This window comes from Microcaecilia unicolor, chromosome 7 (assembly GCF_901765095.1).
Source record: "Microcaecilia unicolor chromosome 7, aMicUni1.1, whole genome shotgun sequence".
NCBI lineage: Eukaryota > Metazoa > Chordata > Amphibia > Gymnophiona > Siphonopidae > Microcaecilia > Microcaecilia unicolor.
In genome coordinates this window covers 235,064,416-235,089,496 of record NC_044037.1, presented here as the reverse complement: position 1 = coordinate 235,089,496, position 25,081 = coordinate 235,064,416, and the positions used below count along the sequence as shown (strand labels likewise).

At 42.0% G+C, this 25,081-nt stretch overlaps 1 protein-coding gene across 1 annotated transcript in view; it reads right to left on the bottom strand.

Moving 5' to 3' along the window:
- Positions 1-25,081, bottom strand: part of GALNT3 (polypeptide N-acetylgalactosaminyltransferase 3) — a 144,465-nt gene that overhangs the window by 4,735 nt on the left and 114,649 nt on the right. Inside the window, exons 11-12 of the mRNA XM_030210083.1 lie at positions 20,141-20,242; positions 866-1,018 (exon numbers count right to left, since the gene is read on the bottom strand). Coding sequence (XP_030065943.1) covers positions 866-1,018; positions 20,141-20,242 — 255 coding nt within the window. The remainder of the gene's footprint in view (positions 1-865; positions 1,019-20,140; positions 20,243-25,081) is intronic.

The window sequence follows — 25,081 nt, the reverse complement described above, 5'->3', positions numbered from 1 at the left end:
GCAGCTAATTACGATGTAAAAATGCTGCACAGATTTAGCTCCAGAAACAGATGAGATCTTGAAGCTGGAAGATATAGAAAATATATCTCGGAGAAATCATTTATGGTTCTGGGTGGGACCAGAGACACTGCCTGATAACTTGGCAGAGGCCCTGCAGAAAATATGTCAACAGCTTTTGCTGGTGTCAGGATCCACATGCGCTGTTATTGCCCTTTCATTTTTCCAGTTATGCAAAATGCATCTTTCTTTTCCAAACACTGAGTCAACTAACATTTATCATTGCTTTCACATATATCTGAGTAACGCAAATTCTTTATAACATGTACTGTATAAGATATCAAAGTAGTCCGACTGGTCAAACACAAAAATATCTAACAATTCTAACAGCTTGATTTGTTTTAGTCCCTGCCAAAAGACAATGGGCTCAATATTCAGACCAGACGTGTTAGCCCAGCTATTTAATGCGGTCAGCGTTGAGCCCAGATATTCAAAGCTGGGCCATTTCCAGTGACAGGCATTGAATATCTGGCTTATTTTTGGCTGGTTCAAACTTAACCGGCCAAGCTGATATTCAGCACTGGCCGGTTAGGTTTGAACCGGCCAAAGATAAGCGTGGTATTCAAACGGCCAAATATGGGCACCAAACATATGCTGAAAATCGATGGCCAGACAGTTATATTTTACAATATAACCGGCTATCAGCTAACCACAAATTTTCAGTGGGTTATGGCATGCCATGTTCCACTGAAAATTTGTGGATATCTGGTTATGAGGTATGCTTTTGAATATCGGGGTGGGGGGGGGGGAGATATGTTTCCTTAAAAAATACATTTCTGTTTATCAGACAAAAGCCTATTGAAAATACCTTCTGAAGCACCCACTCCTGCTCACCACGGAGGGCTGTATTTTGACCTTTGTAGCTACATTGCTGAAGTTGCACTGGCCCTTTAGAAGCATGTAAGCACAGCTCCTTCTGAATGTTGTGCCGAATGTCATGATGCTTAGAATACTCAAAATACTGAAAGGGAAACAAATTTATTCCATAAGACAATAGGAGGGGGGTTGTTATTTTGTTTCATTTTGGGTGCAGCCAATGGAATAAAACTTGAAAACATTTCCTTGCATTTTTTTCCTGTTTTGAAATATAACAAGTTTATGTTATATTTTTAACCCACCTCCTCCAATAAGGTTCAAATGAAGTCACAATTTAAGAAACTAACAAATAGCACCAGGAATATTATTTATTAATTTTTAAAAATTTGATATACCACCTCTTTTAAGCATTAGTCGAGGCAGTTTACATAGAATTGTACAGGTATTTGCACTGTCCCTAATGGGCTCACAATCTAAGCAGTATATTGTACCTATTACAATAGTGTGTGTGTATATATATATATGTTTTATATTATTAGTATCACTAATAATAATAGTATTACAATAGTAGTGTGTGTATATATTATTATTAGTGTGTATATTATTATTAGTGATACTAATAATATAAAACATATGTAATTATATACTAATATTGGTAACACTACTAATACAATATAAATACTTATTACAAAGTAGTATGTAGTACCTATTACAAAAAGATATATTACAAAATTATAATTTTCTATTTACAAAAAATGTGTCTTTGTGTACAGAAGGAGTAAGAAGATATTAGCCAAATAGCAGAAGGAAATGAATTCCAAATTTTAGCAGACTGGAAAAGAAATGAATTTTCTAAAAATAGTTTTGCTCTGAAAACAGAAAATGATAGAAAAACAGAGAAGACCTTGATTTATTGTACAACATGGTTGACCTAACAGTCTTTTTTGTTAACAAAATTAAAAGTTTCAAAATAAATGACACCCCTTTAAAATGGAAAGAAATTTAAATGCATCAAAAAAGTTGAATGCATCTATAAATAGGTAAGATGGAAAACACAAAAACTAACTAGATCAAAAATGCATATGGCTCAAGTTATCACAAATGCAACTTGAAAAACTAATTGCATGTCACATACACGCAAAATGGAAAATCAGATTTATGCCCCCAGCTGCAAGAATTCTAGATCTCCTGCTATATGCTTCCCCATTAGAGACACGTCTTCAAGCTGAAAAATAAAAATAGTTTTTCTTTCTTTTTGTGTTTAAAGCAGAAGCAATACAGATTGCAAAGAAAACTAGGAAAGAGTTTTCTGATTGCTTCACAATGGAATAAATGGGTTCCTAACAAAATGAACCACTGACTTCCAAGAATGGAACAGCTCATGTATTTGGCAACAGCTGATATAACATTCTCAAGGTTTGCGAGGATAAATCACGAAATAAATTGAAAAATTTTCTTTCAACAGTCAAAACATGCTCTCATCTTTTTGTTTGGGAAGGTATAATGTACACCAACGTAGCACTGAAGCTTTTTGCACTTTCATCCTGCTATAAAATCAACATGCATTTCTTCGACGATAAGTTTTCTCAATATAAACCTCAAAGTCATCTAATTGTTTTACTAGAAATGTATAACTTCTCAAAATGAAGCTACCTACACTTATTTGGTCTTTACTTATTTTCCAAAATGGACTGAACCCCAGAAAGACCCTTACATCCAAGGGACAAATACCCCTGGTGGGAGAAGATAGTCTCACAACAGCTTTCCTCTTATTCTTTTCTGTGAGAAGGAAAGCTGCACAGATTGACCATGAAGAAAAGTGCTGTTAATTGTTAAACCCAGATTTTATATTGGATTAACATTTGAAGTGGACCCGGGAAAGGAAGAATCTCACTATGTATTAGTAAAAGTTAATACCGCGTACAAATTTTGCTGCAGGGGCCATCTCTGTAGACTTTGGAGTTTGTATTCTATGTTTCTAAGTAAACTCAAAAATAGTATCTTATTTGAATTATGGTCAAATTCATGTATTAAAAAAAAGTATACAAGTGGAAAAATTAAGGGCTGCTTTAAGGAACTGAAATATATTGACAAAGATTAAGGGTACCTGCAAAGCAGGCCTAAGTTGTAAGTGCACTGGCAGCACAGAGTTGGTAAAATTATCTATACATGCTATACAAGAGAAATGTATGGCTGAAATCAAAGGTAAGAAAATAGCTGGAATAACAACAGACAAAAGGAAGTAAGAAAGTGCTTTCAGTTAAGAGGAAAGTTAAGGTGAAAGTGAACTTAAGTAATTCTTAAAAATCAAGGTCACAACTAAGAGAATAAATGAATTTTTTCCTTCAGTCTACACTGAGGAAGATGTGGGAGAGATATCAGTGCCAGAAATAATATTCAGTGCTGATGAGTCAGAGAAACTGAAACAAAACTCTGTAAACCTGAAAGCAGTAATGGGGCAATCTGACAAATTGAAGAGTAGCAAATCACCTGGACTAGATGCTCTACATCCCAGAGTACTGATAGAATTAAAAAATGAACTTGCAGAGCTATTGTTAGTAATATTTATTTTTAAAATCCAGCATGGTACCAGAAGATTGAACGTGGCCAATGCAACGCCAATTTTTAACAAGGGTTCCAGATGTGATTTGGGAATTATAGACTGGTGCCAGGCAAAATGGTAGAGATATAACAAAGAATAAAATTACAGAGCATGTACATAAGCATGGATTAATGAGACAAAGCCAACAGATTTAGTCAAGAAAAATTCTGCCTTACCAATCTACTAAATTTCTTTGAAGGGGTGAACATGTGGCTAAAGGTGAACCAGTCAATATAGTGTATCTGGATTTTCAAAAGGCATTTGACAAAGTACCTCATGAAAGACTCCTCAGGAAATTAGAAAGTCATAGGCTAAGAGGTAATGTGGATTAATAACTGTTTAAAAGATGTAGGGTTAAATGGTCAGTAATCTCAATGGAGAAGGGTAGATAGTGGGGTTTCCCCAGAGGTCTGTGTTGAGACTTCTACTTTTTAATATATTTATAAATGATCTAGTGATGGTAACAACTAGTGAGGTAATTAAATTTACTGATGATACAAGTTATTCTAGGTTGTTAGATCATAAGGAGGATTGTGAAAAATTGCAAGAGGCCCTTACAAGAGTGGGAGACTGAGTATCCAAATGGCAGATGATATTTAATGTGAGCAAGTGCAAAAGTAATGCTTGTGGAAAAGAGGAACCCAAACTATAGCTTCACGTTGCAAGGTTCCACATTAGGAGTCACTGCCCAAGAAAAGGATCTAGTTGTCATCATTGGTGATACACTGAAACTCTCTGCTCGGTGTGCAACAGCAGCACAGCTAAGAAAGCAAATAGAATGTTAGGAATTATTAGGAAAGGAAAACAAAAGATAAGAATGTTATGCCTTGTATTGCAACCACACCTCAAATACTGTGTGCAATTCTGATCACAGCACCTCAAAAAAGATATCACAGAATTAGAAAAAGGTACAGAGGAGGGTGACGGAAATGATAAAGGGAATGGGATGACTTCCTTATGAGACTCTTCAGCTTGGAGAAAAAAAGAGACAGCTGGGGGAGATATGACAGAGGTCTATAAAAAAAACGGAGTGGAGTGGAACAAAGACACGAAGTGCTTGTTTACTCTTTCCAAAAATACTAGGACTAGGGGGCATGCAAAGAAGCTACTAAGTAGTAAATTTTAAAAGAAATTGGAGAAAATATTTCTTTACTCATAGTGTAATTAAACTCTGGAATTCATTGCCAGAGAATGTGGTGAAAGCAGTTAGCTTAGAAGGTTTAAAAAGGTTTGGATAATTTCCTGAAAGAAAAATCCATAAGCTATTATTAAGATGGAAATTGGAAAATACACTGCTTATTTTTAGGATAACCAGATAAAATCTGTTTCTCTTTTGAGATCTTGCCAGTTACTGGTCACTGTTAGAAACAAGTTACGCTGGTCTGTCCCAGTATGACAACGCATATGTTAGGTTATTATAAGTAAACCCTGAAAATCCAGAATATAGATAATGTATTATGTCTTACAATAACTTTACATCAAATTAATTATACTATTACACGTAACCACTTTTTGATTATGTAACTTTTCTATATTTTATTTTATATTATCACAACTAAAGTGAATGTGATAAATAATATAAAATAAAATATAGAAAAGTTACATAATCAAAAAGTGGTTACATGTAATAGTATAATATAATATATAAGAGTAACCATACAGAGTTATTTGAGCCTAGAGATATAGGTAATACATCAAATTAATAGGAAAAAACTTAATGTGCAGGGAACTTAAAGCATATCCAAAATTGTTCCCAGCATCCTGAGCAACTCACATATCTAACTACTTTGCAAACGTATCATTAAAATATGGATCTTCGGGTACAACGCAGGTACGTAGAATCAACTTATCTTAAGCTGCCATGTGTGAATAGTCATTGATCCAAAATGATCTTTCAAGAATTTTTTGTTTGAATAACACTGCAGTAAAAATAGAGCTGCTTAGCTTCAAGCTTCAAAAACAGTCAGAACCTCTGCCGACATTGCCAGGTTTCATTATTCTTCTTCAGGGAAGAGGTTCAATTTAGTCCTTCTCACTAACTCTTGAAAAATTATTTTGGATCAATGACAATTCACACTCTGCTTAAGATAAGTTAATTCTGCAGTACCTATCTTGTTATATCTGAAGATCCATATTATTTAAATGACTAGTAAAAAAGGCCCGTTTCTGTTAGAAATGAAACGGGCACTAGCAAGGTTTTCCTTGGAGTGTATGTTTCAGAAAGAGCGTGTGTGAGAGATGGAGCGTGTGTGTCAGAGAGAGAATGTGAGAGAGAGACAGACAGAGTGTATGTGTTTGTGCGAGAGAGAGAGTGTGCGAGAGACAGTGTTTGTGTTACAGTGTGTGAGAGAGAGGGACAAAGACAGTGAGTGTGTGAGTGAGAGTGTATGTGGCAGACAGAGAATGAGTGACTGCGTGTGTGGTGTGAGGAACCTCCTCACCCCCTCCCTCTCCCCTGTCCCCTTGCAGCCAGGCATGTGCAGCGACCCTCCTCTCTCCCAGTGTTCCCCCTGCAGCCACCCATGCCCATCAACCCTCCTCTCCCCCTGCTGCGTCCTTCCTGTCTCCCCTGCTCCCCCTACAGCCACCCATGTGGTCTCAGCCCCCCCCCCCTCAGCATCCCTCCTGTCCCCCTGCAGGCACGCATGTGCAGTGTCCCTCCTCTCTCCCCTGTCCCCCCTGCAGCCAGCTATGTCCAGCGACCCTTCTGTCCCCCTGCCCCCCATGCAGCTACCCATGTCCAGCGACCCTTCTGTCCCCCTGCCCCCCCTGCAGCTACCCATGTCCAGCAACCCTCCTCTCCTGTGCAGCCACCCATGTCTGAGGACACTCCTCTCCTTTTTCCCTGTTCCTCCCCTGTGGCCAGCCATGTCCATCGACCCACCTGTCCCCCCTGATGACCACCAACCCTTCTGTCCCCCTGCCCGCACTGCAGTGTCCGTCCTGTATCCCCTGTCCCCCTTACAGGCCCCCATGTGGTGTGTGGAGCCCCATCCCTGTCTCCCTGTTCCCTGCCCCCCCCTGCAGCCACCCATGCCCATCAACCCTCCTCTCCCCCTGCTGCGTCCTTCCTGTCTCCCCTGCTCCCCCTGCAGCCACCCATGTGGTCTCAGCCCCCCCCCCTCAGCATCCCTCCTGTCCCCCTGCAGGCACGCATGTGCAGTGTCCCTCCTCTCTCCCCTGTCCCCCCTGCAGCCAGCTATGTCCAGCGACCCTTCTGTCCCCCTGCCCCCCATGCAGCTACCCATGTCCAGCGACCCTTCTGTCCCCCTGCCCCCCCTGCAGCTACCCATGTCCAGCAACCCTCCTCTCCTGTGCAGCCACCCATGTCTGAGGACACTCCTCTCCTTTTTCCCTGTTCCTCCCCTGTGGCCAGCCATGTCCATCGACCCACCTGTCCCCCCTGATGACCACCAACCCTTCTGTCCCCCTGCCCGCACTGCAGTGTCCGTCCTGTATCCCCTGTCCCCCTTACAGGCACCCATGTGGTGTGTGGAGCCCCATCCCTGTCTCCCTGTTCCCTGCCCCCCCTTGCAGCCACCCATGTGCAGCGACCCTCCCCTCCCCCTGCTTCCTTCCAGCCACCCATGTCCAGCGAGACCCCCCCAGCCGGCGCAGCACCCAAAGAAAGCCCCTTGTCCCCCCCTTTGCGCATCACCCCCCCCCCCCCCACCGTGGCACATCACCAAGCCCCTCCCCCCTCATCAACCCCCTCACCACCCGCAACCGCTAATACAAACTGTGTCCGGCGGCTGCTTCTGCTATTCAGCAGCAGCAGCCCGTACATAAAGAAAACCAAAAAAAAAGTTCTCCTAAAACGCACCTCCGTTGAGAAGCATCTCACATTGGCTGAAGTCTCAGCATGCGCTCCTCCTCTCCCCTCTGACGTCTCGGCGTTTCTCCGGGGTCTTCCGGCAGGGGCACTGACGTTGAGGGGAGAGGAGGAGCGGCTGCAGAGACGTCAGCCAATGTGAGATGGTTCTCCACGGAGGTGCGTTTTAGGAGGTTGTTTTTTTGTTTGTTTTCTTTATTTACGGGCTGCTGCTGCTGAATAGAAGCAGCAGCAGCCGCCGGACAGAGTTTGTATTAGCGGTCGCGGATGGCGAGGTGGTCGATGTGGGGGGGAGGGGCTTGGTGAAGCAGCGGGGGAGGGGTTGGGTGATGCGGCGAGGAGGGAAGGGGGTAGGGGCTTTCTGATGCCCCATTGCATGGGTTGTTGTGGCGATGCGGCGGGGGGGGCACTTAGAGGTGCACCGTTGAGGCTGTTTGTGTGTGTTTCTGTGTGTGTGTGTTTCTGTGTGTGTGTTTATGTGTGTGCGTTTGCGTGTGTGTGCTTGCGTTTGTGTGTGTTTATGTGTGTGTTTGCGTTTGTGTGTGTTTATGTGTGTGTTTGCGTTTGTGTGTGTTTGTGTGTGTGTTTGTGTGTATGTGTTTGCGTTTGCGTGTGTTTGCATGTGTTTGCGTTTGCGTGTGTTTGCATGTGTTTGCGTTTGCGTGTGTTTGCGTGTGTTTGCGTTTGCGTGTGTTTGCGTGTGTTTGTATGTGTTTGCGTTTGTGTGTGTTTGCGTGTGTTTGTATGTGTTTGCGTTTGCGTGTGTTTGTATGTGTTTGCGTTTGCGTGTGTTTGTATGTGTTTGTGTGTATGTGTTTGTGTGTGTTTATGCGTTTGTGTTTGCATTTGTGTGTTTATGTGTTTGTGTTTGCATTTGTGTGTTTATGTGTTTGTGTGTTTGCGTGTTTATGTGTGTGTGTTTATGTGTGTTTGTGTGTGTGTGTGTTTGCGTTTGTGTGTGTTTGTGTGTGCGTTTGCGTGTGTTTGCGCGTTTGTGTGTGTTTCTGTGTGTGTGTGTTTATGTGTGTGTGCTTGCGTTTGTGTGTGTTTATGTGTGTGTTTGCGTGTGTTTGTGTGTGTGTTTGTGTGTATGTGTTTGCGTTTGTGTGTGTTTGCGTGTGTTTGTATGTGTTTGCGTTTGCGTGTGTTTGTATGTGTTTGCGTGTGTTTGTATGTGTTTGCGTTTGTGTGTGTTTGTGTGTATGTGTTTGCGTGTGTTTGTATGTGTTTGCGTTTGTGTGTGTTTATGCGTTTGTTTGCATTTGTGTGTTTATGTGTTTGTGTTTGCATTTGCGTGTTTATGTGTGTGTGTGTTTGCGTTTGTGTGTGTTTATGTGTGTTTGCGTTTGTGTGTGTTTATGTGTGTTTGCGTTTGTGTGTGTTTATGTGTGTTTGTGTTTGTGTGTGTTTATGTGTGTTTGCGTTTGTGTGTGTTTATGTGTGTTTGTGTTTGTGTGTGTTTATGTGTGTTTGTGTTTTGTGTGTTTGCGTTTGTGTGTGTTTATGTGTGTTTGCGTTTGTGTGTGTTTATGTGTATGTGTTTGTGTTTGCGTTTTTATGTGTATGTGTTTGTGTGTGTTTATGTGTGTTTGCGTTTGTGTGTGTTTATGTGTTTGCGTTTGTGTGTGTTTATGTGTGTTTGCGTTTGTGTGTGTTTGCGTTTGTGTGTGTTTATGTGTATGTGTTTGTGTTTGCGTTTTTATGTGTATGTGTTTGTGTGTGTTTATGTGTGTGTGTTTGCGTTTGTGTGTGTTTATGTGTATGTGTTTGTGTTTTTATGTGTGTGTTTGTATGTGTTTATGTGTGTGTGTTTGCGTTTGTGTGTGTTTATGTGTATGTGTTTGTGTTTTTATGTGTGTGTTTGTATGTGTTTATGTGTGTGTGTTTGCGTTTGTGTGTGTTTATGTGTGTGTGTTTAGCGTTTGTGTGTGTTTAGCGTTTGTGTGTTTATGTGTATGTGTTTGTGTTTTTATGTGTGTGTTTGTATGTGTTTATGTGTGTGTGTTTGCGTTTGTGTGTGTTTATGTGTGTGTGTTTAGCGTTTGTGTGTGTTTAGCGTTTGTGTGTGTGTTTATGTGTGTGTGTTTAGCGTTTGTGTGTGTGTTTATGTGTGTGTGTTTTGCGTTTGTGTGTGTGTTTTGCGTGTGTGTTTATGTGTTTTGCGTTTGTGTGTGTGTTTATGTGTGTGTGTTTAGCGTTTGTGTGTGTGTTTATGTGTGTGTGTTTTGCGTTTGTGTGTGTGTTTTGCGTGTGTGTTTATGTGTTTTGCGTTTGTGTGTGTTTGAGTTTGAGTTTTGCGTTTGTGTGTGTGTATGTGTATGTTTGCGTGTTTATGTGTGAGTTTGCGTTTGTGTGTGTGTATGTGAGTTTGCGTTTGTGTGTTTTGCGTTTGTGTGTGTGTTTATGTGTGTGTTTTGCATTTATGTGTGTGTGTATGTGTGTGTGTTTTGCGTTTATGTGTGTGTGTTTTGCGTTTGTGTGTGTTTATGTGTGTATGTTTTGCGTTTGTGTGTGTTTTGCGTTTGTGTATTTATGTGTGTGTGTTTATGTGTGTGTGTTTTGCGTTTGTGTGTTTATGTGTGTGAGTTTTGCGTTTGTGTGTGTTTGCGTGCGTTTGCGTGTGTGTTTGCATGTGTGTGTGTTTGAGTGTGTGTGTTTGCGTGTTTATGTGTATGTGTGTTTGCGTGTGTGTGTTTGCGTATGTGTTTGCGTGTTTATGTGTATGTGTGTTTGCGTGTGTGTGTTTATGTGTGTGTTTGTGTGTGTTTAGCGTTTGTGTGTGTGTATGTGTGTGTTTAGCGTTTGTGTGTGTTTATGTGTGTGTTTATGTGTGTGTTTTGCGTTTGTGTGTGTATTTATGTGTGTGTGTTTATGTGTGTGTTTTGCGTTTGTGTGTGTATTTATGTGTGTGTGTTTTGCGTTTGTGTGTTTAGCGTTTGTGTGTGTTTATGTGTGTATGTTTTGCGTTTGTGTGTGTTTTGCGTTTGTGTATTTATGTGTGTGTGTTTATGTGTGTGTGTTTTGCGTTTGTGTGTGTTTATGTGTGTATGTTTTGCGTTTGTGTGTGTTTTGCGTTTGTGTGTTTAGCGTTTGTGTGTGTTTATGTGTGTATGTTTTGCGTTTGTGTGTGTTTTGCGTTTGTGTGTTTATGTGTGTGTGTTTTGCGTTTGTGTGTGTTTATGTGTGTGTGTTTTGCGTTTGTGTGTGTTTTGCGTTTGTGTGTTTATGTGTGTGTGTTTTGCGTTTGTGTGTGTTTATGTGTGTGTGTTTTGCGTTTGTGTGTGTTTATGTGTGTGTGTTTTGCGTTTGTGTGTGTTTATGTGTGTGTGTTTTGCGTTTATGTGTGTGTGTTTTGCGTTTGTGTGTGTTTATGTGTGTGTGTTTGCGTTTGTGTGTGTTTATGTGTGTGTGTTTTGCGTTTATGTGTGTGTTTATGTGTGTGTGTTTATGTGTGTGTGTGTGTTTATGTGTGTGTGTTTTGCGTTTGTGTGTGTTTATGTGTTTGTGTGTGTTTATGTGTGTGTGTGTATTTATGTGTGTGTGTTTTGCGTTTGTGTGTGTGTTTATGCGTTTGTTTTGCGTTTGTGTGTTTATGTGTGTGTGTTTTGCGTTTGTGTGTGTTTATGTGTGTGTGTTTGCGTTTGTGTGTGTTTATGTGTTTGTGTGTGTTTGTGTGTGTTTTGCGTTTGTGTGTGTTTATGTGTTTGTGTGTGTTTTGCGTTTGTGTGTGTTTATGTGAGTGTGTTTTGCGTTTGTGTGCGTTTATGTGTGTGTGTTTTGCGTTTGTGTGTGTTTATGTGTGTGTGTGTGTTTGTGTGTGTTTTGCGTTTGTGTGTGTGTGTGTTTGTGTGTGTTTTGCGTTTGTGTGCGTTTATGTGTGTGTGTTTTGCGTTTGTGTGTGTTTATGTGTGTGTGTGTGTTTGTGTGTGTTTTGCGTTTGTGTGTGTTTATGTGTGTGTGTTTTGCGTTTGTGTGTGTTTATGTGTGTGTGTTTTGCGTTTGTGTGTGTTTGTGTGTGTGTGTGTGTTTTGCGTTTGTGTGTGTTTATGTGTGTGTGTTTTGCGTTTGTGTGTATTTATGTGTGTGTGTTTTGCGTTTGTGTGTGTTTATGTGTGTGTGTTTTGCGTTTGTGTGTGTTTATGTGTGTGTGTTTTGCGTTTGTGTGTGTTTATGTGTGTGTGTTTGCGGTTGTGTGTGTTATGGGTGTGTGTTTTGCGTTTATGTGTGTTTATGTGTGTGTGTTTATGTGTGTTGTGTGTGTGTTATGTGTGTGTGTTTTGCGTTTGTGTGTGTTTTATGCGTTTGTGTGTGTTTATGTGTGTGTGTGTATTATGTGTGTGTGTTTTGCGTTTATGTGTGTGTTTATGCGTTTGTTTTGCGCGTTTGTGTGTGTTTATGTGTTTGTGTGTGTTTATGTGTGTGTGTGTATTTATGTGTGTGTGTTTTGCGTTTATGTGTGTGTTTATGCGTTTGTTTTGCGTTTGTGTGTGTTTATGTGTGTGTGTTTGCGTTTGTGTGTGTTTATGTGTGTGTGTTTTGCGTTTGTGTGTGTTTATGTGTTTGTGTGTGTTTGTGTGTGTTTTGCGTTTGTGTGTGTTTATGTGTTTGTGTGTGTTTTGCGTTTGTGTGTGTTTATGTGTTTGTGTTTGCGTTTGTGTGTGTTTATGTGAGTGTGTTTTGCGTTTGTGTGTGTTTATGTGTTTGTGTGTGTTTTGCGTTTGTGTGTGTTTATGTGTGTGTGTGTGTTTGTGTGTGTTTTGCGTTTGTGTGTGTTTATGTGTGTGTGTGTGTTTGTGTGTGTTTTGCGTTTGTGTGTGTGTGTGTTTGTGTGTGTTTTGCGTTTGTGTGCGTTTATGTGTGTGTGTTTTGCGTTTGTGTGTGTTTATGTGTGTGTGTGTGTTTGTGTGTGTTTTGCGTTTGTGTGCGTTTATGTGTGTGTGTTTTGCGTTTGTGTGTGTTTGTGTGTGTGTGTGTGTTTAGCGTTTGTGTGTGTTTATGTGTGTGTGTTTTGCGTTTGTGTGTGTTTATGTGTGTGTGTTTTGCGTTTGTGTGTGTTTATGTGTGTGTGTTTTGCGTTTGTGTGTATTTATGTGTGTGTGTTTTGCGTTTGTGTGTGTTTATGTGTGTGTGTTTTGCGTTTGTGTGTGTTTATGTGTGTGTGTTTTGCGTTTGTGTGTGTTTATGTGTGTGTGTTTGCGTTTGTGTGTGTTTATGTGTGTTTGTTTTGCGTTTGTGTGTGTTTATGTGTGTGTGTTTTGCGTTTGTGTGTGTTTATGTGTGTTTGTTTTGCGTTTGTGTGTGTTTATGTGTGTGTGTTTTGCGTTTGTGTGTGTTTATGTGTGTGTGTTTTGCGTTTGTGTGTGTTTATGTGTGTGTGTTTTGCGTTTGTGTGTGTTTATGTGTGTTTGTTTTGCGTTTGTGTGTGTTTATGTGTGTGTGTTTTGCGTTTGTGTGTGTTTATGTGTGTTTGTTTTGCGTTTATGTGTGTGTGTTTTGCGTTTGTGTGTGTTTATGTGTGTGTGTTTTGCGTTTGTGTGTGTTTATGTGTTTGTGTGTGTTTATGTGTGTGTGTTTTGCGTTTGTGTGTGTTTATGTGTTTGTGTGTGTTTATGTGTGTGTGTTTTGCGTTTGTGTGTGTTTATGTGTTTGTGTGTGTTTATGTGTGTGTGTTTTGCGTTTGTGTGTGTTTATGTGTTTGTGTGTGTTTATGTGTGTGTGTTTTGCGTTTGTGTGTGTTTTGCGTTTGTGTGTGTTTATGTGTGTGTTTGCGTGTGTGTGTTTGCGTGCGTTTGCGTGTGTGTGTGTGCATGTGTGTGTTTGCGTGTGTGTGTATGTGTGTTTGCGTGTGTGTTTGCGTGTGTGTGTTTGCGTGTTTATGTGTATTTGCATGTGTGTGCATGTGTGTGTTTGCGTGTGTGTGTGTGTTTATGTGTGTGTGTGGGGGGGGGGTTGCGGGTGGCTTTTGTGGTCGTGTGGTTGTGGAGTTTGCCAGCAGTCTGTAGCGATTCCTAGGCAGGGGGAGGAGTACGGAAACACTCCCCCTGCCTGGGTCATTGTTTGTTGGAGGGGGTTGCCAGTTGGTAGGGGTGCCTTTATGGATCCCTTTACTCTCTGTGTTCAGCCCTCGAGGGCGGGGCAGAGAGACATGGTGAGTTGGATGGCTTCACCACCATGAACTTACGAACTGTTTAGGGATTTTGCAGATGGCTTCAGCAGGTTGTCTTCAGAATGTTGAGGTAGCGTTTTATGTACAGACTAGTAAAAAAGGCCCGTTTCTGTTAGAAATGAAACGGGCGCTAGCAAGGTTTTCCTTGGAGTGTATGTTTCAGAAAGAGCGTGTGTGAGAGATGGAGCATGTGTGTCAGAGACAGAATGTGATAGAGAGAGACAGAGTGTATGTGTTTGTGCGAGAGAGAGTGTGTGAGAGACAGTGTTTGTGTTTCTGTGTGACACTGTGTGAAAGATAGGGACAAAGACAGTGAGTGTGTGAATGAGAGTGTATGTGGCAGACAGAGAATGAGTGACTGCGTGCGTGGTGTGAGGAACCCCCTCACCTCCTCCCTCTCCCCTGCCCCCTTGCAGCCAGGCATGTGCAGCGACCCTCCTCTCCCTGTGTTCCCCCTGCAGCCACCCATGTCTAGCATCCCCCTGCAGCCACCCATGCCCATCAACCCTCCTCTCCCCCTGCTACGTCCTTCCTGTCTCCCCTGCTCCCCCTGCAGCCATCCATGTGGTCTCAGGCCCCCCCCCCCTCAGCATCCCTCCTGTCCCCCTGCAGGCACACATGTGCAGCGTTCCTCCTCTTTCCCCTGTCCCCCCTGCAGCCAGCCATGTCCAGCGACCCTTCTGTCCCCCTGCCCCCCCTGCAGCTACCCATGTCCAGCGTCCCTCCTCTACTGTGCAGCCACCCATGTCTGAGGACACTCCTCTCCTTTTTCCCTTTTCCACCCCTGTGGCCAGCCATGTCCATCAACCCACCTGCCCCCCCTGATGACCACCAACCCTTCTGTCCCCCTGCCCGCCCTGCAGTGCCCATCCTGTATCCCCTGTCCCCCTTGCAGGCACCCATGTGGTGTGTGGAGCCCCATCCCTATTTCCCTGTTCCCTGCCCCCCCTGCAGCCACCCATGTGCACTGACCCTCCTCTCCCCCTGCTTCCTTCCAGCCACCCATGTCCAGCGAGACCCCCCCTTCCCCCCCAGCCGGCGCAGCACCCAAAGAAAGCCCCTTGTCCCCCCCCTTCGCGCATCACCCGACCCCCCCCACCGTGGCACATCACCAAGCCCCTCCCCCCCCATCAACCCCCTCGCCACCCGCAACCGCTAATACAAACTGTGTCCGGCGGCTGCTGCTTCTGCTATTCAGACAGACCCAGTTTGTATTAGCGGTCGCGGGTGGCGAGGCGGTCGATGTGGGGGGGGGGGGGGGGGGGGGGTTGGGTGATGCGGCGAGGAGGGAAGGGGGTAGGGGCTTTCTGATGCCCCGTTGCACGGGTTGTTGTGGCGATGCGGCGGGGGGGCACTTAGAGGTGCACCGTCGAGGCTGTTTGTGTGTGTGTGTGTGTGTGTGTGTTTGTGTGTGTTTGTGTGTGTGTGTGTGTTTGTATGTATGTATGTGTTTGTGTGTATGTGTGTGTGTGTGGGTGTTTGTATGTATGTGGGTGTTTGTGTGTGTGTGTTTGTATGTATGTGTGTTTGTATGTGTGTGTGTGTTTGTATGTGTATCTGTGTTGTACGTATGCGTGTGTGTATTGTACGTATGTGTGTGTGTGTTTGTATGTGTGTGTTTGTGTGTGTGTGTATGTATGTGTGTGTTTGTGTGTGTGTGTGTGTTTGTGTGTGTGTGTGACATACAAACACACAAACACACACACATACATCGTCGAGGGTGTTTGTATATGTGTGTGTGTGTGTGTGTGTTTGTATGTGTTTGTGTGTGTTTTTGTGCGTTTGTTTGTGTGTGTGTGTGTTTGTGGGTGTCTATGTTTCTGTTTGTGTGTGTGTTTGCGTGTGTGTGTGTTTGTGTGCATGTTTGTATGTATGTATGTGTGTGTGTGCGTGTTTGTGTGTGTATGTGTTTGTATTTTTTATTTATTTATTTATTTATTTACATCAATTTATATACCGTATCTTATTGCTACTGCAAGACAGAACGGTTTACAATTTATAAAAAAAAAAAAAAAAGCAGTACAATAAGTACAAATTGGACAAACATTAGAACTCCAATCATTACAGGAAAGCACAGCAAACCCAACAAACTAGCTACATAAGATGAAAACAATATAACTCATGATTAATACACAGGAGAACACTGCAGATACAAAATTAAATACATAATATAATCTACACAGACAGATAATACAGTTTTGACTTAGTATATATTACAGATGCCCATTTATAACCTTTCTTCCATTATTCTAAATTCTGATCTACATACTCGATAAAGTAGAAGGTTTTCAAAAGTTTCCGAAAATGAAAGTAAGATTTCTCAAGTCTGATCTCTTTTGGAAGGCCATTCCAAAGAGAGGGAGACAGATAGAAAAAAGCCGAATTCCGTGTAGATTCCCATCTAGCCCTAGCAAGAGGAGGAATCACTAACCTGTATGTGTTTGTGTGTGTGTGTGTGTGTGTGTGTGTTTTTGTGCGTTTGTGTGTGTGTGTTTGTGGGTGTCTATGTTTCTGTTTGTGTGTGTGTTTGCGTGCATGTTTGTATGTATGTGTGTGTGTGTGTGTTTGTGCGTGTATGTGTTTGTATGTGTGTGTGTGAGTGTGTTTGTGTGTGTTTGTATGTATGTGTGTGTTTGTATGTTTGTGTGTGTGTTTGTGTGTGAGTGTGTATGGTGTGTTTGTATGTTTGTGTGTGTGTTTGTGTGTGAGTGTGTATGTGTGTTTGTATGTATGTGTGTGTTTGTATGTGTGTTTGTGTGTGAGTGTGTATGGTGTGTTTGTATGTTTGTGTGTGTGTTTGTGTGTGAGTGTGTATGTGTGTGTTTGTATGTATGTTTGTGTGTGTGTTTGTGTGTGAGTGTGTATGTGTGTGTTTGTATGTATGTTTGTGTGTGTGTTTGTATGTATGTTTGTGTGTGTGTTTGTGTGTGAGTGTGTATGTGTGTGTTTGTATGTATGTTTGTGTGTGTGTTTGTGTATGTGTGTTTGTATGTTTGTGTGTGTGTTTGTGTGTGAGTGTGTATGTGTGTGTTTGTATGTATGTTTGTGTGTGTGTTTGTGTATGTGTGTGTTTGTATGTGTGTGTGAGTGTGTATGTATGTGTGTTTGTGTGTGTGTTTGTGTGAGAGTGTGTATGTGTGTGTGTATGTTTGTATGTTTGTGTGTGTGTTTGTGTATGAGTGTGTATGTGTGTGTTTGTGTGTGTGTTTGTGTGAGAGTGTGTATGTGTGTGTGTATGTTTGTATGTTTGTGTGTGTGTTTGTGTATGAGTGTGTATGTGTGTGTTTGTATGTTTGTGTGTGTGTTTGTATGTTTGTGTGTGTGTTTGTATGTATGTCTGTGTTTGTATGTTTGTGTATGTGTGTGTTTGTATGTATGTGTGTGAGTGTGTATGTATGTGTGTTTGTGTGTGTGTTTGTGTGAGAGTGTGTATGTGTGTGTGTATGTTTGTATGTTTGTGTGTGTGTTTGTGTATGAGTGTGTATGTGTGTGTTTGTATGTTTGTGTGTGTTTGTATGTTTGTGTGTGTGTTTGTATGTATGTCTGTGTTTGTATGTTTGTGTGTGTTTGTATGTATGTATGTGTGTGTTTGTGTGTGAGTGTGTGTTTGTATGTTTGTGTGTGTTTGTATGTTTGTGTGTGTGTTTGTATGTATGTCTGTGTTTGTATGTTTGTGTGTGTTTGTATGTATGTATGTGTGTGTTTGTGTGTGAGTGTGTATGTTTGTATGTATGTGTGTGTTTGTATGCACCGTCGAGGCTCTTTGTGTGTGTGTGTGTGTGTTTGTGTGTGTGCACCGTCAAGGCTGTTTGTGTGTGTGTGTGTGTGTGCACCGTCGAGGCTGTTTGTGTGTGTGTGTGTGTATGTGTGTGTGTGTATGTGTGTGTGCACCGTCGAGGCTGTTTGTGTGTGTGTGTGTGTGTATGTGTGTGTGCACCGTCGAGGCTGTTTGTGTGTGTATGTGTGTGTGTGCACCGTCGAGGCTGTTTGTGTGTGTATGTGTGTGTGTGCACCGTCGAGGCTGTTTGTGTGTGTATGTGTGTGTGTGTATGTGTGTGTTTTTGTGCGTGTGTGTTTGTATGCATGTGTGTGTATGTGTGTGTTTTTGTGTGTGTGTGTATGTATGTATGTATGTATGTATGTGTGTGTGTTTGTGTGTGTGTGTTTGTGTGTTTATGTGTGTTTGTGTGTGTTTGTATGTTTTTGTGTTTGTGTGTGTTTGTGTGCGTTTGTTTGTGTGCATTTGTTTGTGTGCGTGTGTGTTTTTGTGCGTGTGTTTGTGTGTGTTTGTATGTATGTATGTATGTTTGTGTGTGTGTTTATGTGTGTATGTTTGTATGTGTATGTTTGTGTGTGTGTGTTTGTTTGTGTGTGTGTTTTTCATTCGTTCCCTCCCTCCCTCCTCCCATCGAGTTCCAGGCCCCCTCCCTCCGAATTTTAAAAGTCATCTATCTTACCTCGTCGGGGTTAGGGTGGCAGCAGCAGTAAAAAGAATGCAGGCTCGGCGCTTAGTTGTTTTCCCTTCTCTCTCTCTCAGCTCTGGTCCCACCCTTGCAGAAACAGGAAATGAGGGCGGGACCAGAGCTGAGAGAGAGAGAAGGGAAAACAACTAAGCACCGAGCCGAGTCTGCATGCTTTTTACAGCTGCTGCCGCCCTAACCCCGACGAGGTAAAATAGATGACTTTTAAAATTTGGAGGGAGGGGGCCTGGAAATCGATGGGAGGAGGGAGGGAACGAATGTTTGCTATCACTTTTTTGGTTGGTTCTTGAAACATTATCAATCAATAAAGACTACAATTTTCTCCAGTAAGTTGTCTTGCTACTAAATTGAAAGTAGTGTTGAAAAAAAGTTATACTTTACAACTTATAACATTTCTCCTGTGTACGATAAATGAACAATTCTTTCATGCAGGTTTGAATGATATTATGCATCATTTTCACAACAGTTCTGTTGTGAAATATATAGGAGAGCTGGAAAAAGGTTCACAGAAGGGCAACAAAAGTGATAAAGCAGAAGGATAAAGTTCCCTTATGATAAAGGGCTAAAAAGGTTAAGGCTCTTTATCGTGACAGAGCGAGGCAATTAATGGGGGTTATGATAGAAGTTTATAAAAATCATGAGTGGAGTGGAATAGTTAAACAGGGGACATTTGTTTAACCTTTCAGATGTTATAACAAGTAAAACCAGCAGATCCAAAACAAATTATAGAACATATTTCTATCATGTAGCACGTAATTAAGTTGTGAAATTTACTTCTGGAGGATGTGGTCAGGAAGACTAATGCAGTGGGATTCAAAAGAGATTGGAATTTGGACATGTTCTTTAACCTCAGATTTTTTTTTCTTTAACCAATTTTCACTCTTCTCTTGCCTTGAACTGACCACTTTCTAATCTCTACAAATCCCATCACCTTATTTATCTGACTCTCTCCCTCCTATACCCAGACCCCATCTATTCCAGTTCACCGACTTCCTATCACTCCCCCCACTCGGTATAGCTTTCCCTCCCTCCTTCTTGGAGGTCTCTCTTGACACCTAGACGTCTCTCTAGAGCTCTAATCTGCAAGCCCAACTTCTCTCCGCACCTGCTATTTCTCACCATTCTAAATCTTCTCACTAGCCCGTTTCACAGCAGCATCTCTCCCCTCTATCGCCAGACTCGCCATATAGAAAGAACAGAGGAAGCAGCGTTCTCAGGACTCCCTCATTTTATATCAAAATTCTTATTAGTACTATCACCAGAAAGTAAGAGAGGCATTCCATCCCGCACATATTTCACTAAAGTGCTTGGTTCTATTAACTTACTACTTGCTCCCTAGATTCCCTCCCATCATCCTAGCTTACCATTCCACATCACTGTCTCCTTCCTCTTCTATATCACATGATCTGTACCAGTCTCTCATCCGGCTGATTTCCTAATTCTTGGAAACATGCCACTGTCAAGCCAATTCTCAAAAAAAAAAAAAAAAAATTGAACCATGAGCTAGCTTCTAGCTATCATCCCATCTTGAACCTTTGTATCACTAAGGTCACTGATGCACCATTTCAATAAGGCCTTCTCAATTCACCTCGACAGCTCTCCCATGATTCACTCACATTGCAGTTTTCAATACCTAGATCTCCTCTCCTCTTCTTACTCCTCTTTGTTTTCTCTTTCCTAACAAATGTTTGGTTTACTTTCTAGTTCTCTACTCTGTTTTCATGTACATTGCTTTGCTATCTCTGAGGAAAAGTGATCAATTAAATTTTAATATAATCAAATCATAGAATATTAGCCAAATAAACTCAGGAAAGCCACTGCTTTATGAGCTATGAAAAATTTGATCTTTTTAAAAACTGCTGGGTATGTGTGTCCTGGACAAGCTTGTTAGACAGGATGCTGGGCTCAGTGGACTTTGGTCTGACTCAACGTGGCTTATTTTATGTGCTTGCTAATGACACAGGATATCCTTTGAAAACAGAGTGATACTAGTGTTTTATATGAGTGTTTAAATTCAGGAAAGATTTCCAAAAGCATTTGATATGAAATAATCGGCAAAACACACACATACAGAAAAGCAATGTTGTAGAATATTTCTCACAGAAGACAATATGATTGGAAGGAAATTCAACATTTCATTTGCATTATCTGCATAAAACAAGTGATACAACACTAAGTAAATTTACCTGGTTTCCACCAAGTCCATGACAACTATACATAATTAATGGTTTACCACCAGAATTATTTTCTCCAACATCCAAACACAAACCTCTACCTGTACTTCTTATCTAAAGAAAAAAAAACACACAAACACAGTTCAGAAACAAATATAATTAATACTTAAAATTGCAATAAGGCAGAAATAAGAATCCATTGTATCACAAAGCTACTGACAACATAATTGTTAGCTGGTTCTGCTGAGTTTCTGGCTCCAATTGTTTTTTTTATATAGAAGAGATGAACTTTACTTAGGACTGTATAAAAGAGTTATCTTCTGTCTCAGGATAGTGATTTTTAGGCTGTTTTTGATATACATTTGCTGGCTAGGGGAAACACTCTTTTTATCCCTGGTTAGGTATGTGTCCCTTTAAACGGATTTTTTTTTTTAACTTTGAATTTTTATTGAAATAACATCTCAAACATAACAACGAGCCATTGGCTCCAGCACATGACAATGCATAAAATTTAATTTTTATTTTAACATTATGCTTATAACCCTTTTATCCCCCTATTCCCCCCACCCTTCCCCCCTCACCCTCACCCCCACTAACCCCTCAACAACTGATTCCCCCAACAGCCCAAACCCCCCTAAACCTTTAAACTGATTTTATGTATGGCTTTGCAAAGTTACTATATTGTCAACATTGTTTACCACAGTCTACAGTTTATATTAGGTGCACATAATGTTCATATTTCTTTTATTTGGATTAGACCTATCTTTTTAATATATTTTTTAAGTATCGTTTCACTGGTTTCACACTTTCATGTTGTCTTTTTACACAGATTCAAATACACTGGTTTCAATAGAGGTTCAATATATTCTCAGGATTATGTTTGTAAGCCCACATTTATATTTTTATATTGCATCATGTATGCATGCAATTATGACTCATGCACCACAATTGTGATTTATATATATTTTTTAAATGTACTTCTGCATATTTTATTGATTTTAATTTGTATGTTTATTTGAGTTGTATTGTGTTAAACCCTAATGCAGCCATTACTGCGAAACATGGCCACATCAGGTGTCTTTCAATAAAGGACTATTTTTGGATTTCTGGTCTCATGGGTGTAGTTTGACTGTTTCATTGGGGGGGGGGGGGCAAAGGGTGTGGCACATATACATCTCATACGTATTCATTATGGCTATTAAAAAAAAAAAAAAAAAACACGAACACGCACCAGACTAAAATGCTGAACATTAAGCCAGCATATCAAAAACAATAGGGCTAGACACTTTATGAAATAACACAAAGCCGTACAAAAAACCCCCCACTCAAAACATATACAGAAAACTTAACAGCCGTAATCAGTGTTTTTTTTTGTGCTGGTACACACCGTTCGTGCTACTGGCACCTTCCACCCCCCACCCCCGGCGAGTCCACACCCTTCCTCTCACTCCCCTACTTACTACTATGACGGACTCGGCAGCACAAACGGTGCAGGCAGCGATTGAGAGGCTGGCAGCGCCAGAGCTTCCCTCTACGAGTCCCGCCTACGTTGTTTCAACTTCCTGTTTCCACATAGGCAAGACTCGCAGAGGGAAGCTCCGATACTGCCAGCCTCTCTCAATCACTGCACAGTCCGACGCTGGCAGCCTTTCTATCGCTTCGCTGGCAGGCAGTGGAGGAGGAGGAGGATGGGCTGGGAGAAGAATCGCTGGACATGGATGGGAGGGGAGGGCAGGGGAAGGAGGAGACATACTGGACATGGATGGAAGGGAAGGGGAGAGAAGAGAATTGCTACACATGGATGGTAGGGGAGGGAAGGGGAGAGAAGAGAATTGCTGGACATGGATGGTAGGGGAGGACAGGGGACAGAGGAGAATTGCTGGACATGGGAGGGGAGACAGGAGACATGGATGGTGAGGAGGGAAGAGAGGAAGGAGATGCACATGGATGGGAGGGCAGGGAAGAGAGAAGAAATGCTGGAAATGGATGGGGAGGAGAGCAGGAGATAGAGGAGAACTGCTGGACATGGATGGATGGAGGGGTTGGCGGGGAGAAAGGAGAAATGCTGGACTTGGGTGCAGGAGAGGGGAGAGAGAATTGTTGCTTTATATGGATACAGGGGAAGAAAGAGAGGAGAAATGCTAGACATGGATGGAGGGGAGGAGAGAGGAGAAGTGCTGGACATGGATGGAGGGGAGGAAAAAAAAAAGAAGATGCACACGGATGGAGATGAGGGAAAGGGAAGAGAGGAGAAAAACTGCACATGGATGGAGAAAATAGGCAAAAGCTGGCTCCACGTTATACCTCCTCCAGTCAATTCCACGAAGGAGGACCCAGCTTTTACTTATGGATGTATGGAAACAAATGAAGAAGAAAGGGGGAAAGTAAAGAAATAAATGGAAAGGAAGCCCTGGAAACGGAGTTAAGGGAACAGATAGAGAGCAGCAGAATCAGAGACTGGGACCAATATGGATAGAAAAACAAAGTCACCAGACAACAAAGGTAGAAAACAAAATCATTTTATTTTCATTTTAGTGTTTGGAATATGTCCAAATTTGAGAATTTACATCTGCTGTCTTATTTTGCACTGGGTATACTAGAGCTGTAACAGCTTACAGAAATTATTTATAATGAAAAAAATCATGTTATTTTTTTCTCCTATACTACTATAATATTTTCAATGATGTCTGTTTATATGCGCCATGGCTGGTATAAAGGGTGTGGCTAACATAGGGATGGACAAAATAGAGGGAATCACACCGCTGAATTATAGGCAATAACCACCAACAAACAGCGGGTATCATATAACAATTGTGAAACAATGAGAAAATAACAGAGGAGGAGAGGTCCTCAGACAACAACCACCTTTTCAATCAATTAGATGATGTTAGTGTGGTTGCAATCATATAATCATAGGTCCTTTACCATCCTCCTCCCTCAATCTGCATTCGTGTGCTTGTAATCTATCTTAGTACTGGCTATCACAAACATTATCAAAAAGTATTAAACCCCACAGCTACTTAGCTTATCACTGCTCCATCCAGGGGCCCCCCAACGGTCCCGTTTCGCCACCTAGGGCTTTGTCAGGGGAAGAGCACCCTAAAGCGTTACTACAGTTGGAACAAAAATGGATTTTTCATTTACGTTTTGTAGAACCTGCTGGACTTAATGCCAAAATTGATTGGACTGTGTTTTTTTGATGCAGGGACTTACACATTTTGAGTATAACAACATTTTTGCACAGTTAGACTGTCGCACAGAGTTGGGTGGGAGGGGTTGGTTTTTTATTATAGTTTTATTTATAGTTTTAGATAAAGGTTTTGATGAGTGTTGGTTGCGAGTTGGTGTGGCTGATATGATGGTTTATCTTATATCTGTATGCATGATTGTTGGTTCATATGCCCTTTGGTTGGTTTGCTTTTTGTTGTGCACTGCTGAGATGTGAGGTTTCGTTGGAGAAACACAGATCGTTTTAGCTATGTACTTGTGGGTAACAAGCTGTCTGGTTTATTTAAAAATATAAATAAAATTTTGGTGCGCACTGGATGTGACGTTGGGTCACGTCTGGTCACGCTAATCAGCTGTTCCCCCGTTACGTTTCATCAGCTGTTTCCTAAAGTAGGGTTTAAATGCCCTTTGGATTGTGGGTGATTTTGGCGCACATTTTCTCGGCGGCTTTACTGGCGTGCCGGGTGAGTTACATTGGAGCGGTTGATATTGCTTTTAGATTCTTGTAGTTCAAATTGTATAAATTGTGAGATATGTGAGAGATTGAAGGTTTGTTGTGTGTTTGTTTTGTAGGTGCCTACCACAGTTTGGCGCTTTAGGGTGCTCTTCCCCTGACGAAGCCCTAGCTGGCGAAACGGGACCGTTGGGGAGCCCCTGGTTGAAGCAGCGATAAGCTAAGTAGCTGTGGGGTTTGATACTTTTTGATAATGTTTGTGATAGCCAGTACCAAGATAGATTACAAGCAAACGAATGCAGATTGAGGGAGGAGGATGGTAAAGGACCTATGATTATATGATTGCAACCACACTAACATCATCTAATTGATTGAAAAGGTGGTTGTTGTCTGAGGTCCTCTCCTCCTCTGTTATTTTCTCACTAGCCGTTGAGCCCGTTAAAACGGGCTAGTATGGGGTTTTGGCAAGGCCCCTCCCCTTGCCGCTGCCCCTCCCCCCCAAGGTCGCAGCTACCGGTCCCCCGGAGTCGCCGCCACCACCCCTGCACCCGGCCCGGGCCCTCTCTTCGGTATTGAACTTACATCAGCGAAACGCAGGCAGCATGCAGATCAGCTGAGCTCCTGTCGGCCTTCCTTCTCTGCCTGTGTGCCGCCCTTGTGTGACGTAATGTCGGCAAGGGCAGGACACAGGCAGGGAAGAAAGGGCGACGGGAGCTCAGCTGTTCTGTGTGCTGCGTTTCGCTGATGTAAGTTCAATACCGAAGAGAGTGCGGGGACGGGACAGAGAGGGAAGTCTCTACTGCGCACTTGCGAGTGCGTACGGTCACACGCCATTTATATGTTTGATTGTTTCACAATTGTTATATGATACCCGCTGTTTGTTGGTTGTTATTACCATAGGGGTGGAGCCATATGTGGTGACCCCGCCCATAATGAGTACCGGCACATTTTTTCTACAAAAAAAGCACTGACCCTAACCCACCTATGAAAAGACAGTGCTATAAATATTACACTGGACCCTAGAGAACCAATATACCTGCTATATGGAAAATGGAATAAGCTGAACTGTTACACATTCCTACACAAACACTACAACACTACATGCTAGCAGAATTCGTTACCTCAGTCACATATGCAGAACACCACGAACAGACCCTCATGTGATACAAAACAGTGAACCACAAAAAACATGCCCACAAAAACTGAAATATAGATCTCTTCAAGAAAGCCAGACTCTGTAAGCAGTGCAAAATACTGGTAAAAGAGAAACA